At 31.9% G+C, this 14147-nt stretch overlaps 1 protein-coding gene across 9 annotated transcripts in view; it reads left to right on the forward strand.

The window, feature by feature from the left end:
• The window catches only part of LOC108736876 (WD repeat-containing protein 47), a 61745-nt gene that overhangs the window by 22129 nt on the left and 25469 nt on the right, over positions 1–14147 (forward strand). For 4 of the 9 annotated variants that reach the window (XM_018469459.1, XM_018469460.1, XM_018469461.1 and 1 more), the window contains 2 exons: positions 3196–3309; positions 4673–4736. In XM_018469459.1, coding sequence (XP_018324961.1) covers positions 3196–3309; positions 4673–4736 — 178 coding nt within the window. Of the gene's footprint in view, positions 1–1934; positions 2526–3195; positions 3310–4672; positions 4737–6588; positions 6881–9830; positions 10291–13140; positions 13498–14147 lie in introns of those variants that run through there. The other 5 variants (XM_018469468.2, XM_018469466.2, XM_018469465.2 and 2 more) reach the window with 5 other exon arrangements.

Here is a 14147-nt window from a genome sequence, read left to right on the forward strand (position 1 = left end):
ATATGTAAATAGTATAGCAGGATGTCGTTTACAAGTTTAGTATTAAACTAGACACAAAGCCGTGATATTGCCGACGGGTTTTAGAAGATTTTGAAAGCTTTGTGTTCAATGCAACATTTATTATACTATCTATAACAGGTGTCACATCAAACAATTCATAAGTGGTTTGCAATATCAGCAAAAGAAACCGGTGATTTCTAATTTATAGTAGTTGCTGTGCGTGATCTTCGAAATATTCTTGTATGTCATCAAGGTCCTTCAAATGTTTACGGATTGGTGATTAGTCCTGATTTTTAAAACACATTGACGACAAGAAATTGTAAATTCTTTGACGGAAGCTTTTGGTATTGAAGGATTTTAGTGTTTTTGATATTATCCTCAGTTAAATTTCAACTTTACTTTTATTCTTGTGTCTTATTGGTAAAAAATATATCGTATATATGAAGTGATTTAAAGGAATGTTTTGTTTGTAATTAGAATTTTATGTAAAATGGAAAGAATGAATGATTTTAAATTTTTTTTTTGTCTGAATTTTGAGCAGTATGAACAACCAGATTTCAAGACTTATTAAATTTTTATCGCTACCAGGTATATGTTTATGAAAATGTATGTTGATGGGTAAATGTTCGAAATTCGTTAAGTTTCCATTTGATTATTTTACGTGCAAGCCCTGTCAATTGTTCGTTTTACAGAAACTTTGCTTTTCAGCAATAATTGATTCAAAACTCAACAGTACATTGAATAGGAGACGAAGAAGTTTTAGTCTCGCGATGTCTTTGCTGTAAATACTGTTTGCGAAAAGTGAATTATTGAACAAAACTTTATTTCATTCGTAGCAGAAGTTTACAAAATATATATCGGTTTTCTTAAGCTTCGCTGTTTCGCTCGTGGATGCTTTTAGACATTTGTTTCGTGAATTTTGAAGCAGACAGGTATGCTGTTGTTGCTTTTCTTTTTAATTTTGAACGAAAAACTGATTGCTTTTCGTGAATTCGTTATTTTTCTTTCCATTTCCATGTGGCAGATGTATGATATGTATACACCTTATATGGTAAACAAACTTTTGTAGTTTTTCGCACATTTATTTTTAGAAAGAGTTAGTGACTAAATTTTTAGCTATATATGTATATAGATACAGAGCATAAATATGGAAATTTTTAATTTTTTCCCCATTTTTAAGGTTATTATCGCCAAAGGGTTGTTGTCCGATGACTGGACTAAATAAATGTCAAATAGAATTCCAAGGTGTATTACTTGTATTATACTTTCAATAAAATTTAATCAAGAACAAGGATTTTTCTAAGGTCCAATCGATTTCTCATCAAAAATAAGAAGATTTTTTGATAGACTAGCGCAATTTCTGTCTCAAAAATCGAATTTTAAATTTTCTGAACCAAAATGAATTAACAGGAAGTGAGTTAAGTTTTGGTTATTTCAGTTTTGTAAATATAGTTTCGATGTTCTTTGTTCTTTAGTTATTCATCAGTTATTGGATTAGGTCAGTTGTCTGTTCAACGTTTCTTTATGGTGGCTGACTCTTCTTGGGATCTAATAAAAAGAATTTTGAGACTATATTTCTGTTAGGACACTTTCACACTTCCTTATAAGTGATTTTATTCGACATGTATTCCGCTTGTCCTCTAAAATTCTTTCAAAAGGTCTACAAAACCGTGTCGCAGGTCGATTACGGGCACCTTTATTTGGTTGTGTTACAGGTTTCCTGTCGAAAATCCAGTTTTCTTCGCATTTCAATGCCTCTCGGAAGAAGGCCTTATTTATAATACGAGTCGGAAGCGCATACACTTCATATTTTATTTATTTATTTATTATTTATTATTAAATGTGCAAAGAACCGTGGGCGCGATATTAACCTTGCACGGTGGAAGATAACATACAGAATAGCAATTATATTTGCGTCGCCATCCTTGAAATTAATTAAGGCAGACGGTTCTTTTTTTTTTTCGCTTGGTTTTCGTCAAAGTTTTCTTGTTCGCTTGCCGTGTGTAACAGTAAAGACAAAAAGAAATACAACACAAACGCACACGCAATTGTAACACCTTCTGATCATTCCGTTTTGTGTAGTGTTTGTTGGGGATCTTGCACGCTACTGTACCAATGTAGTTCGTAGATACTATAAAGCGCACGTTAAATGATGAAAATAATAATGCGGTTGATTGTGATCTAAATTTTGTAGATGCCGGGTAATTAGGATTAATGATCGTTCGTGATAACAACCTGTCTGCAATGCGAGTCTTAACAATCGATCGGTTTTTCCGTTTTTTTAATACCAGCAGAAGAATCGCAGATGTGATGAAGTTGAGTTCGCAGACCGCAGTGTGATCTAGTCTTTTTGTACTAACATTAAGTGACATTTGTTGTTGTATGGACTGAAATTGTTGTGAGATGTATTATCATAATTATTTGCATCCACCAGTCACCAATAGGATTAATAGACATGGACTTACAAAAGTGTTTAGATATGTGGATAATTCCGAGTGTCAAATCCATGGGCCTACAAGTAGTCGGTAAGAGAACGAAATGTTCAGAAACTATTGGTCTTCATTAATCTCTTTGATTGGCGAGTGTGTTTTTATTGAATACGTAAAATATTGTTGGGGATGTTTTCTTATTCAGTAATACCTCAATCAAACCTTCAAAACTTGTAGTTAAAAAACTGATAACATAGCAGAAGTGGAGCAGTAGATAGATCCTTAATTTTTCGTAGACTAGACAGTGGGAAAGGATTCACGAAAACTGTATTAATTTCATTCAAATGCACTTGACACTATAGTTTTACAAATTATCAATCAGAAAACTCTATGTGCGTATTTCGCCTTGTGATTTCTCTAAATCGGTCAGTTTATACATGATGCTTTTTGACTCTGTGTCTGTAACCCTAAATTTGCCAGATCTTTTGTTAAAAATATCTAAAAAGTAGGACACTACATTAAGGTAATCCAAGGATATCCAAAAAGTTCAGTTTTGCTTACATTATAGCCAGAAACAGAAAAAGGCTGACGTAAATTCTACCAGATGGTATTTATTCAAAACACATGATTAATTACTTTTTAACTAAAAATGGGAAGAATTAATTGTTTATCTCATGTTTTTTATCCATTATTTAACAAAAATGATGTTGTTTTTATAATTTCTGCTTCTATTGGTGTGTTGCATATTGTGTATTCTTTTTTACAGGCAATACGCAAATAAGACTGTCGTTAATGGGTCAAATTTATCTTCACCCGCATCAAAACCTGTGATTAATTCTCCAAAACCACCCAACATGAATGGAAATGTAGACCACTACAGGTAAGGTTTTTATTGTTTTTTTCTGTTCTCGTAAAAAGGTTCCAACAGAGTATACACATTAGGGTCAGATAGATAAATAGGACATATCGCTATAGGGTTGAAAATGGAACATAACGTAAAATGGTTCCACATCAGGGCCATATCAGGCTGAATGAGGAATTTAACGTTAAAGGGTCGAAATAGGTTAATCACATAGGTCCTTATAGGGCATCCCGTAAAACGGTTCAGATAGGGCTAAATGAGTCTAAGTCTAAACAAGGTCTAGCGGTTAGTTAAATTTAATATTTTAATATTATCAAAATCTTTGGAAAAATAATATGTTATATCTACTAAATGCTTTCCGAAAATGTCAATAGCAGTAAGTCTTTACCATTCTCTTGTTACATTTATGCTATTACGTTTATTTTTGCTGTGTGTTTATTTGTGTTGTACCTTTTCTTTATCTTATTGTTCTTTACTTCGTTTTTTTTTGTGTCTAGTGTTTTGTGTGATCCAAATTATACTTTTTATTATTTTTTATCGGACTATTCTTTTATTAGTTGTTCTTGTGTTCATTAAAGAAGACCCCGATACAAGGCATAGGTGTTGTTGTTCGGTCCCTCATTGGGGTTATGTATGATAGGTGCCTATGCCATCGTAGAAGATGTCCTGGTAAATCTGGATTTGACAGGATGCATGTAGGTTTTGGCCTAACAAAAGTCTAGTCGGGCTTTAAAGGAATATTCCATTGAGTTTTTCATTATTTTTTAGATCATCATCATAAGGTCGTAAGACTAGTTGGACACGTACTCCCACTCTTTCCTATCCTGAGCTAATCTTCGCATTTCCTTAAAACTAGAACAACTCACATCCCTAACTATTTGCGAACAGTAATCTAATCTAGGTCTACCTCTACCCCTCCTAACTCCCGTTTCTGCCTCTAATATGTCTCTGACTAGACCTTCATGCCTCAGAAGGCGTCCTGCCAACATATCTCAACTATTTCTTATTGACTTCCATAGCTCTGTTCTCCTGTTCTTTCTAATACCTCTTCATATTTGACCTTTTCTATCCACGGTATCCTCCGTGCTACACATTTAACAATTTTTTTTGAATTTCTAAATTAACCGTTCGCGAACATAGAAGTGACTTCTTTTTATTGAAGCCGACTCGACCCTACGCTATCCTCTGCTTTATATCCCTACTACTCCTTCCATCCTGATTTATCTGACTTCCTAGATACCTATTTTTACCTATTTATTTTTTTTAAATAGCAGGCATCTACATAATCGCTCTCTATAATTATAAATGCCCTTTTGAAATTATTCACTTGTCTAATCAAATAAACAATTTTTTTTCTAAATACAATTTGTGTTTGTTCCAGACCAATTACAAAGCCTGTTGAAGTTACATCAATTCATAAAGAAGTGGTTTATGACACCGTGAAGGTGAGTGTTTTTGATTTCTATTTTTTGTTCAACTTCTCAACTTGGTTAATGTTCTGCTAATTTGGCGCCTGTTTGAACGATTTTGTTTCTTGAAATCGTCACTGTCATTCTATCCGAGCGGTTTTGATATAGAGCAGCAATTTGTAGTGTGTATTATTAATTAGTAAAGGCGTCCTCCGAGCGATTTCAATCAGTTTGAGTTGTCTGATTCAATTGAGATGACGTGTGTATTATTGAGGAATTCTTAAATGTAACGCAATATGAAATTTTGCAATAGTTAAGCGTACAAGGACTTGCTTTTGGTATTTAAGGGCTAACTTTCCATTTGTTACTTTTGAGCTATCGTCAATTTTTTTGACTTTGAGACTTGAGTACCTTTAAATATATTTCAAAAAGAGCTGTTTAATTTAACGTTATTTTAATCATTTGAAATGGTTTATGAGAAAGTTTAATGCGCCTTTTGATCTGAATGACAATGATGTCCTTGTTCAGTTGGTAAATTGTTTTCCATCACGTTTTCTACTACTTATGTATAAGATAATTATGATTAGCGCACTTATTTCAAAGTTCTTGAGGGCTTTTGAAAGTAAATAAGCGCAAAGTACAATACCAATGTAGAGAGAAAATATAGGAGAGAGAGGCAGGGGGACAAAAGAAGAAAACAAAAGGTACGTGTACAATTTTCTTAACATTGTTCTACCGTTTATAACAATACAAAACCAACTGAGCGAACAAAAGTGTCAATTAGTCTGATTTCTTGCGTTGTTTTTATGGTCGGCAAGGTCGTATAGTCTTGTTATCTAGACTGTCGAAGATTTATTTACTAGCTTTGTATGCCAATGTCGAAGGAAGTGGAAACTTATTTTCACTTTTACTGGAGGTACATTGGTACTTACTTATAATAATTGGACACTATTTATTCGAAGACATTTGTTTAAACGCGATACAGATATTCTTTAATTTATCGAGGCTTTTATCGCGTTTCGCCACGCTCTATATCTTCTTCAAAAGTTACAAATTTTTAATTTATCCTGACAAAACCACAATTTGGCGAAATCCCTTATTAGAGGGTGCCTCTTCCTCGATAATCTTTTGGTCATGTGGACATCAGTGTTACGATGAACTTCCTGGGGGGTTTTGAGTTTTCTGCATATGCAAACGCCTTTGTAGCCGTGTAGCTAATCGTCCCGCAATCTTTCTATATGAACGTAAAATGCCGATACCTTTGATTTGCTATGAATATGATTCATGTACCAGTGAACTACGAGAAAACAGTAGATCCAAATAGGTTTCCAAGTGTATAGATTTAAGGTATATTGAAGAAAATATGAATTCGGAAATTCTGGTATTGATTTGGTACCTACGGAATCTTTTGCCTGATGCGAGCCAAGTTCCACATCTCCAATGTTATTTTTATTCTTTTAATTTATTACACCTGTTACCGTATAATTTATTTTGAATCTAATATTAATTAATATTCATGGAAGATCTGTCGGTCGTAACTAATTGATAGGTACCTATATATAATAAATATATGTATTTAATAACAAAATTATTCACATCACGTCCCACACTCTTGCCATGTTTGTTCTGTGCTATTTATTTTTAACCCTTTACAAAAAAATGTCGTCAAAATATTGACAAACGCCATACAGGTCTTTACATCTCTATTTTGATAATTTTTTTGCTTCTCTTTTTCCAAACACACTTAATACTTAGTATATACGTCCTAAAACGGATTGTTACTCTAATACATATACTATTACGTTTCAAACAAATAGTTGTTGAACAAGTTTTTAGCACTATGCAAATACGTAGTTTGTTGACGATGATGATGCTATAGCAATTTTCTCGCGGCAGCACTCGATTTTAGCCACAATATTACCAAAGTGCGGACAGTTTGTAGTGAGTGTAATACCGGAAAAATTAACTGGACATTTCACATTGGACTCCATCAAATCTCATTACTAAGTTGATTTTAATACTTTTTGTTGTTTCAAATATTCGCTACAAAAAAAAGTAACAAGTGATTAATTATTATTATCCAATTACCGGGAAAGCTAACGTTCGAGATGACGTCGCGAATTTCGTCCCAATCTCACCCCCATCATCACCCAAGATTTTTCTTCCCAAGAACTGCATCGGTAAGTCGTATATCTTAATAATCACAAGGAGGACTTTAGGGTTACTTATTCGGGGCTTCGTACATATTAGAATCGAATTCGGTGTGATTAAAATTGAAGAAAAATATTGGTCATTTTTTGACATCCCTGACAGAAATTAGAGCACCTTATTCTCAATTAATTTTTGCAATAATATATAACATTATTAGGTCTAGATGACGTCGTACATCCGTACGATTATGTCACCATCTTGCAATATATAATAATTTTTCTTAGTTCAATGTTCTATTGTCAGACGTCTCTATTTTCTTTAGTAAAGGGGTTCTAGACCCTTTAGGTCTCGTCTATAACTACGTGCAGGTCTTACTTTACCTTATTCTTGTCGTTTTATGACTTTGAGAATGGCACTTAATTCATCAACTTTCTCATAAGTATATATGATTACAAATTACAGCAGTAATAAAGTTTATGCAGTAGGTACTATATATATTTAATTATTATTGGAAAAGTAAATATTAGTTTTACGTATCTTATTGGCACGTATACAAATTGTTCGTTCATTTTTAAATATCCGTGAAGTGCGTTATATGGAAATTAATATTTATATTTATTGCTGATCATGGTTATTTTATGGTTATAGATACGTGCAAGTTTTACGACGAAATTACCCAACAATGTGACGTATGTGAATTCTATAATTTTTATTAGGTACTTTGTTATGTTTTATGTTTATTATAGAGTTTGTTATTTGTTTTTTTTTAGCTATCATAAGGTGTTTTTGATTATCGGTAACATTTAGGGATAAACAACCACTTCTACACCTAGCAAGTTAAAATTAGGCATGGAAGACCTATAGTTAGTTAATACATTTCGTAAATTTTTCGGTTAATGTCAAAAATTATTGTTTTTCTGTGTTTAACAAACACAAACAATTAACTGTCATTGTTGTTATTATATGTTAATAATAAAGAACTTGTTAATTAGATTTGACTCATAAAAATCAAACGTTTGAGATAATAATAATTAAATTTATGTCTGCAAGTGGGCGTTTTTAAGCACATACAGGTTAGTAATGAAACGGTCATAAAAATGATTTTTTACCATGTGGGTGTTCCAGGTAAAAAACAACTTACAAAATTATGTTTCTGGAATGTCGTACACAGATATCTGTAAATTGTTATGAGTATTGTTCATCAAAACAATTGTCTGTAATCTTAAGGTTTATTGGTTCGTTTTCAAAGAGATTTGATAAGGACTTTCTTATTATAATGAAGAATATTTACGATTAAAGGTTTTTTTATAAATATTTGTTATATTGTAATGATAGTAATCAAATGATATGGAGTAGGAAACAATTTTGCCAATCATTTTACATATATTTTTATTTTATTTTGAAACATTTCGCTGGCATTTTTTGGAGAAACCGCAAAACTTATTATGAGTCAAGTATTATAAAACAACAACAATAAGTGTATTGTAATGGCTAAATAGTGATGATTTCATTTTCCTTTCGACCGGACAATGACGTCATTTGCATTGTCTTTGAACGCTGGTGATGTAGCCAAACAAAAAAGTTCAAAGGAAGAATTACATAGATATCTATTTCACCGTAGTTAAAATAAGTCCAGTAATCTATGTATATTTTATGTATTGCAATTGACGACAATTGTATTGTACATATGCGACCTCACGGCATCGTCAGGCACTGATTGCCACTTTTACTATTATCTAAAGTAATTTCTCAATTTTTTTAATGAGCCAACTTCAGGAGATACCAGTGCATAGGTGCGGGATGCATTTCATCTAATACGCTATTAAAACATGCCATACTTACCTGCATGATATCGTTATCACTTTTCTTTGAGTAACCGTGTAGCCACGCTGTAAAATAACGGAGGTAAATATAATTGTTTGATTTCACTTTAATAACAGCGACACATAAATGTGGTCACTGGAAGCTATTAAAATAATTGGTGAATGTGTTTTATACACATAAGCATGTATAGATACCATCGTTAGTAATAACATGTTGTTGTTGTGGTTCTTCATCCACGCATCATATTATCTAGATGAATGTGCTAAAACATTAATTCGTTTCAGTTTCTGGCGCCGGGTCGCACCGTTATCTTTATTTGTAACCTAGAAGGCGAAAATAATAATAGGAAATACAGGGAAAGTTTAAGACTTTTTGGTATTTACGATCACATCGCATTAGTTCTCTTGTTTAGAAAGTTAAGGTTTAGTTGAAGATTAATCTAATTCAAGCCAGTGTAAATTATTATCTCATTGTTTGAAATTGTGATAGGTACAAACCTACAAACGAATAAAGAGTGACCGATGAGCTCTGAAAACTGGCATCATTAAAAGAATAGGTTAAAAGCATTTGAGATATGGTTTTAGAGTAGAATGTAAAAAATGCCTGTGATAGGAAAGATTAAAAATGAAAGAATATAAATAAACAAGACATAAGCGAGATAGCTTGGTAGAACATCTTATCGGACATGAAGGAGTAGTTCGAGGTATATTAAAGGCAGAAACTTTAGTTTTCAAAAAATGCGATGATTGGCTTTGATAGATAGGAAGACTAAAGGTCTTATGATGACGATGATGATGATGGCGTGAAAATGAAATCTAAAAAAGCACGAGATAGAATCTCTTTCATATATTAAAGTGAATGATATGGCTAATCTCTGGAATAACCCATGGAGGGTAGTTAGATAATAATAATAATGTTGACTCCTGTAAGAGACTCGATTACTACAAATAAATAAGTGACGATAACATGTAATTACACATCCCTCTTTTAAATGTAATATTATTTGTAACTGAAACGAAATTGTGGTGGGTTTTTAATAGAATTTACTTTCTTTTTATCCAATTGTTTCATCAACCGACCTCTATACGTTAAAAATGGATTTCTACACCCAGTATGGGCACTTTTTTTATTACGATATCTAGTAAAGCATCAGAGATGTTTAAGTTTTCCCATTTTCCGCGAGTTTTTCGCCGCCCGCATTATGACATCATCACCATGCGTTCGTGCATTTTCGCGAAGACCTTCACGCCGAGGAAAGCATTTCATTAAGCACATATGATCGAAAAATTACTCTCCGTATACTTGAGAGCAATAAGCAAAGCGAAAATGTGTGTCGTCGTCATACAGCAACAGTAGTTAGTTTGTAGTTGGATTTGTATGCGCGAGAACTGTGTGTGTTTTTGTATCATAATAATCATTGCACGATCTGCGGTTGTTGTAAGCCGCGTGTTCTTGGAATGAATCAGCGATTCGCGGTCTGAAGAAACGCACGAGTTTCTGTGTTATATTAGTAAGTTGTTACTTGTTTATATTGTGTGCTGCACATCTGACAGGTTTTCAGTTTTTCTTTCGTTTGTTATCGTGATTGTGATACACTGTGAGTAAAATTTTAAAGGTAAGAAGAAAAATTCTGTCCTAAGTTTTCAAACTTAATTAATTACGTTAGTTCAGTTCCTTCTTAACGTAAATTATTTCTTAGCAGTTTGACTTTTAAACCTTCTTAAAATTGTTACGTACTGTGTCTTCTGTTTTCTTTTACTTACCAATTTTTTGCTGAAATTAAAAATAATAAATATTAAAGGTGCATTTATGGTAAAGGTACAGATTTCTAATGCGAAAAACTTTGATTTTTCTATTAAATAATTACAGTGATGAGTTAAGCCACTTAGGTAACGATCTTATATGCATTGAAATGACAAAAATTGAAAGTAAAAAAGTACATAATATTGTTTGCACAATGATTCACATCCAACAAAAAATAAGATTAACCGATAGCTAATAACATTACACAAGAAAATATTGTCCAGTCGAATGTTTAAACTCAGCGATGATATAATACACTTTTTTAATAATAAATTAGAAATGACCAAATAGAGAACATAGGATCGATTTAATAGGATGTTAATTTGAGATCATCCAATACAATGACAGTTGGAGACGATAAAAACAATTATTTATTACATTTACTTGATATTTTAAGATTGAGCTTTTGTTAACTCTTCGCTGTTTACATATTATATAAGAAATTTGAACAACTTCTTACTCTTGTTACTGTAAGGAGATTGATATATTAATGAATATTTTATGATTTTGATGACACCTAGCACCTCAAATAAAGATACGTCAACCAGAATGTGTTACCATAAAAGTATATGCATAGAAAGTGTACCAATGTAATAGTCAGTCAAGGTTTGTTTTTTTGTAATTTGTTCACGATTTTGTTTTGCATAAATAATGATTCAAACGCAATAAATAATAAACGGTTTTCTGACATACCTAAATAATTATTATAGTAAAAAAATCTATTAGTGGCTCTGAATATGATACTGCTATAATAAGGGTAGTTTTTGACTCTGAATGAACTTCACACTTCACCCCTACTCACAGGAATGCAATTTAAAGCGTTCGTTATTAAATTCCTACAAAATATTTGTGAAAAAAAGAGAAATAGATGATGATATTTATTGATTTCTAGTCAATTTTCTATTTCAAATCTTGTATCTACTTTGTACATTTCATTATAGATTTTTTAAAATTCAGTTTTAAAACCAAATATTCCCATTTTTGTGCAAGTATGAACAAAATTAAACAATGTTGATAAGATTTAGTTTTTATAGCTGTTTGTTAATGGAACAACAAAACAAACAGCCGATAAGAAAGTGCATTATTATTTGAGGTGTTTTATGAGCCTGAAACAATTATTGTTGTAATTTTGCAAAAGCATTTTTCAAGCTATTAGTAAGTTTTTTAGTACCATTCAGTTCTATTAATATATGGCGAGTTGTTCAAAGCAATTATTCCGTTAATTACCGAATTAAAAAACAACAACAGCATTTCTTATTATTCATTCAACCAGAAAAATGGAATTGATTTAAAAGGTAAACAACAAAAAAGTAATTATGTATTTAAATTTTAGAAACACAGAACAAAGCAAAAAGTATATTTATTATCTAGATAAATAACAAAAATAGGTAAAATTTTGTAAAAAAATATACAAAATGTACTTTTGTACATATATTTATTACGTCAAAAGCAGGAAGAGAAACTGGAATTTATTTAAGTGAAAATTGGTAGTGACAATTGTAGATTGACCTTCTGTAAAAATTTCTGCATACATTTTAAGAGTGTGTATTACCAAAGACCATTGGATCTATGACGACAACACACATTTCGTAACGTAGGAAATGAGTTGTGTACAAGTACACACAAAACATTGTCACTGCATGTACTATTTGTGTATGTTGGTCTGGTTAGAATCGTAATTACTTACCAGTAGTTATCCTTCTGCGTACATATGGGTACGTATCACCTGTCTATAACAAATATGACATTGCAGTTCAAAGGTAAATGACTTTAAGGACTAAATGTGCAATTATACGAATGTAAATTTTACCAATAAGTGTTCACATGTGCTTATTCAAAGTGACCTTTGGAAATTGGATGTTTATTTAGGTGTAGATACATAAATATTATTCAATAAAGGTCATCTACTTTTATATTAAACGAATTTTTATGTCTGGATTAAAATCTTGTGATATTGCGTCGCAGAAATTAATAAATTAGTTGGGTCTATTCAGGTATTTTTTTTCTCTTTTTTTGAAAATATGTATTAGGCTTAAAATATAATTTGACCAATTAATTTGAGAAACTTCACATTTTAATAAATGACCAGAAACCATTGCAAAGTATTCAGTAGGATCAAAAATATGACCGTCAAAGAAAATCTTAATTAAAAAAAAATCATCCAATGTTTTAAAGCGTTAAATTCTTGATTCGGGTCCTATTTGAAGTCAGGTATGATGGTTTAGGGTCCGAATCGCAATCCTAACAAATTTGAAGTTTAGTTTTCATGATTTCTGATTGGTATAATGTAGATATGCACATAGTTTTTTATGTAACAGGAAATAACAACTAAGCTTAAAAAGTGTGAATTATTGTAGTAACACGTACATGTAGGTACGCCTATTTTAAAGGCTTTGAAAGTTGAACTCATGCTTCATCTTTTCATTATATAATTTAATTGTTTTACTTTCTACATTCGAGTTACAAAATTTCATTATTTGTTTTTTTTATAAAATTGTAGTGTGGAATAATAGTTATATATTCGTCGTTATTTTTTATTGTAGTTACCAAACTTTGAAATTAAAAAAAAAGCAATTCTATGCCAATAACTACCATAAATGCACCTTAATAATTTTTTAATAATTAAAGGTATCTTATGTAAATGGTTCTTCTATTTCTTTAGGAAATCTTATTTTATAGATTACGAGCATAATCTGATCTTGTACAAATTTTGCCGTAAATAAATAATGGGGACAGTTGTGGACCACATTGCGGCCATGAGGAGGTTGGAGGCCCTGTTCGATGACGTAAAACTGGACCCCAAATCTCCTCCACAAATAATGGTAGAGGCCTCGCACAATTTAAATTGTAATATTCATAAAAAGGCGCCGTACAAAGGGTCGATGGCCAGCGGTTTGAATGCCACAGGCAAAAGAAGGGCCTCTACAGATCACAAAAACCTCCATGTTTCGTTCAGCACAGGGGTTGGTCCTAGAAGGGAATCAATGCCAGCACTGAACTACAGCAACATCAACTACAGGTTAGGGAGGTTTTTTGTCTTGAATGCGTTTATTTTAGGTGGTAAATAAAGGCTGATCTGTTTTATCAATAATTTCAGTATTTGTAAATATAATACAACTGAAAATTTCTACATATCGATTATAGAGTACATTCGACTTTATTCTTACATTTTATAATGTTTAAGATATATAAATAAAACTTCCAATTTATCATCTTAAGTACTTTCTCTTTTAATTTAGATTTAAACTTGTAATTTGTCTAGAACAGGTCATCATAACTTGATAATAATTCTCGCGATTAATTGCATCAATTTGAAGACACGATTATGATTATATCAGCAAATCAAAGAAAAAAAAAAAACGAAACGTGCATACATTTGCACTGTCTTCTATCGCTGTCTTCATCATTACTATGATTTATTGGTTTATGCTACATAAATAGTGTTTACAGTCCGGAAGCAAATTATAGAAATAAATTGCGCAAAACTTCTGAGTATGCGGACCCTCCGAGCCGAGCGCGATAAATTGGATTTTTCGTCACACAGCTGGGTGCAAAATAGGATTATTACATTACATTACAATATAGAAGAAACAGCAGATAACGTAACGACCTAATTTTAATAATTTTCATCTCAGATACTTTCAAATCTATCAAAAAGCAAGTGTCTTG

Source organism: Agrilus planipennis, unplaced genomic scaffold (assembly GCF_000699045.2).
Source record: "Agrilus planipennis isolate EAB-ADULT unplaced genomic scaffold, Apla_2.0 scaffold106, whole genome shotgun sequence".
NCBI lineage: Eukaryota > Metazoa > Arthropoda > Insecta > Coleoptera > Buprestidae > Agrilus > Agrilus planipennis.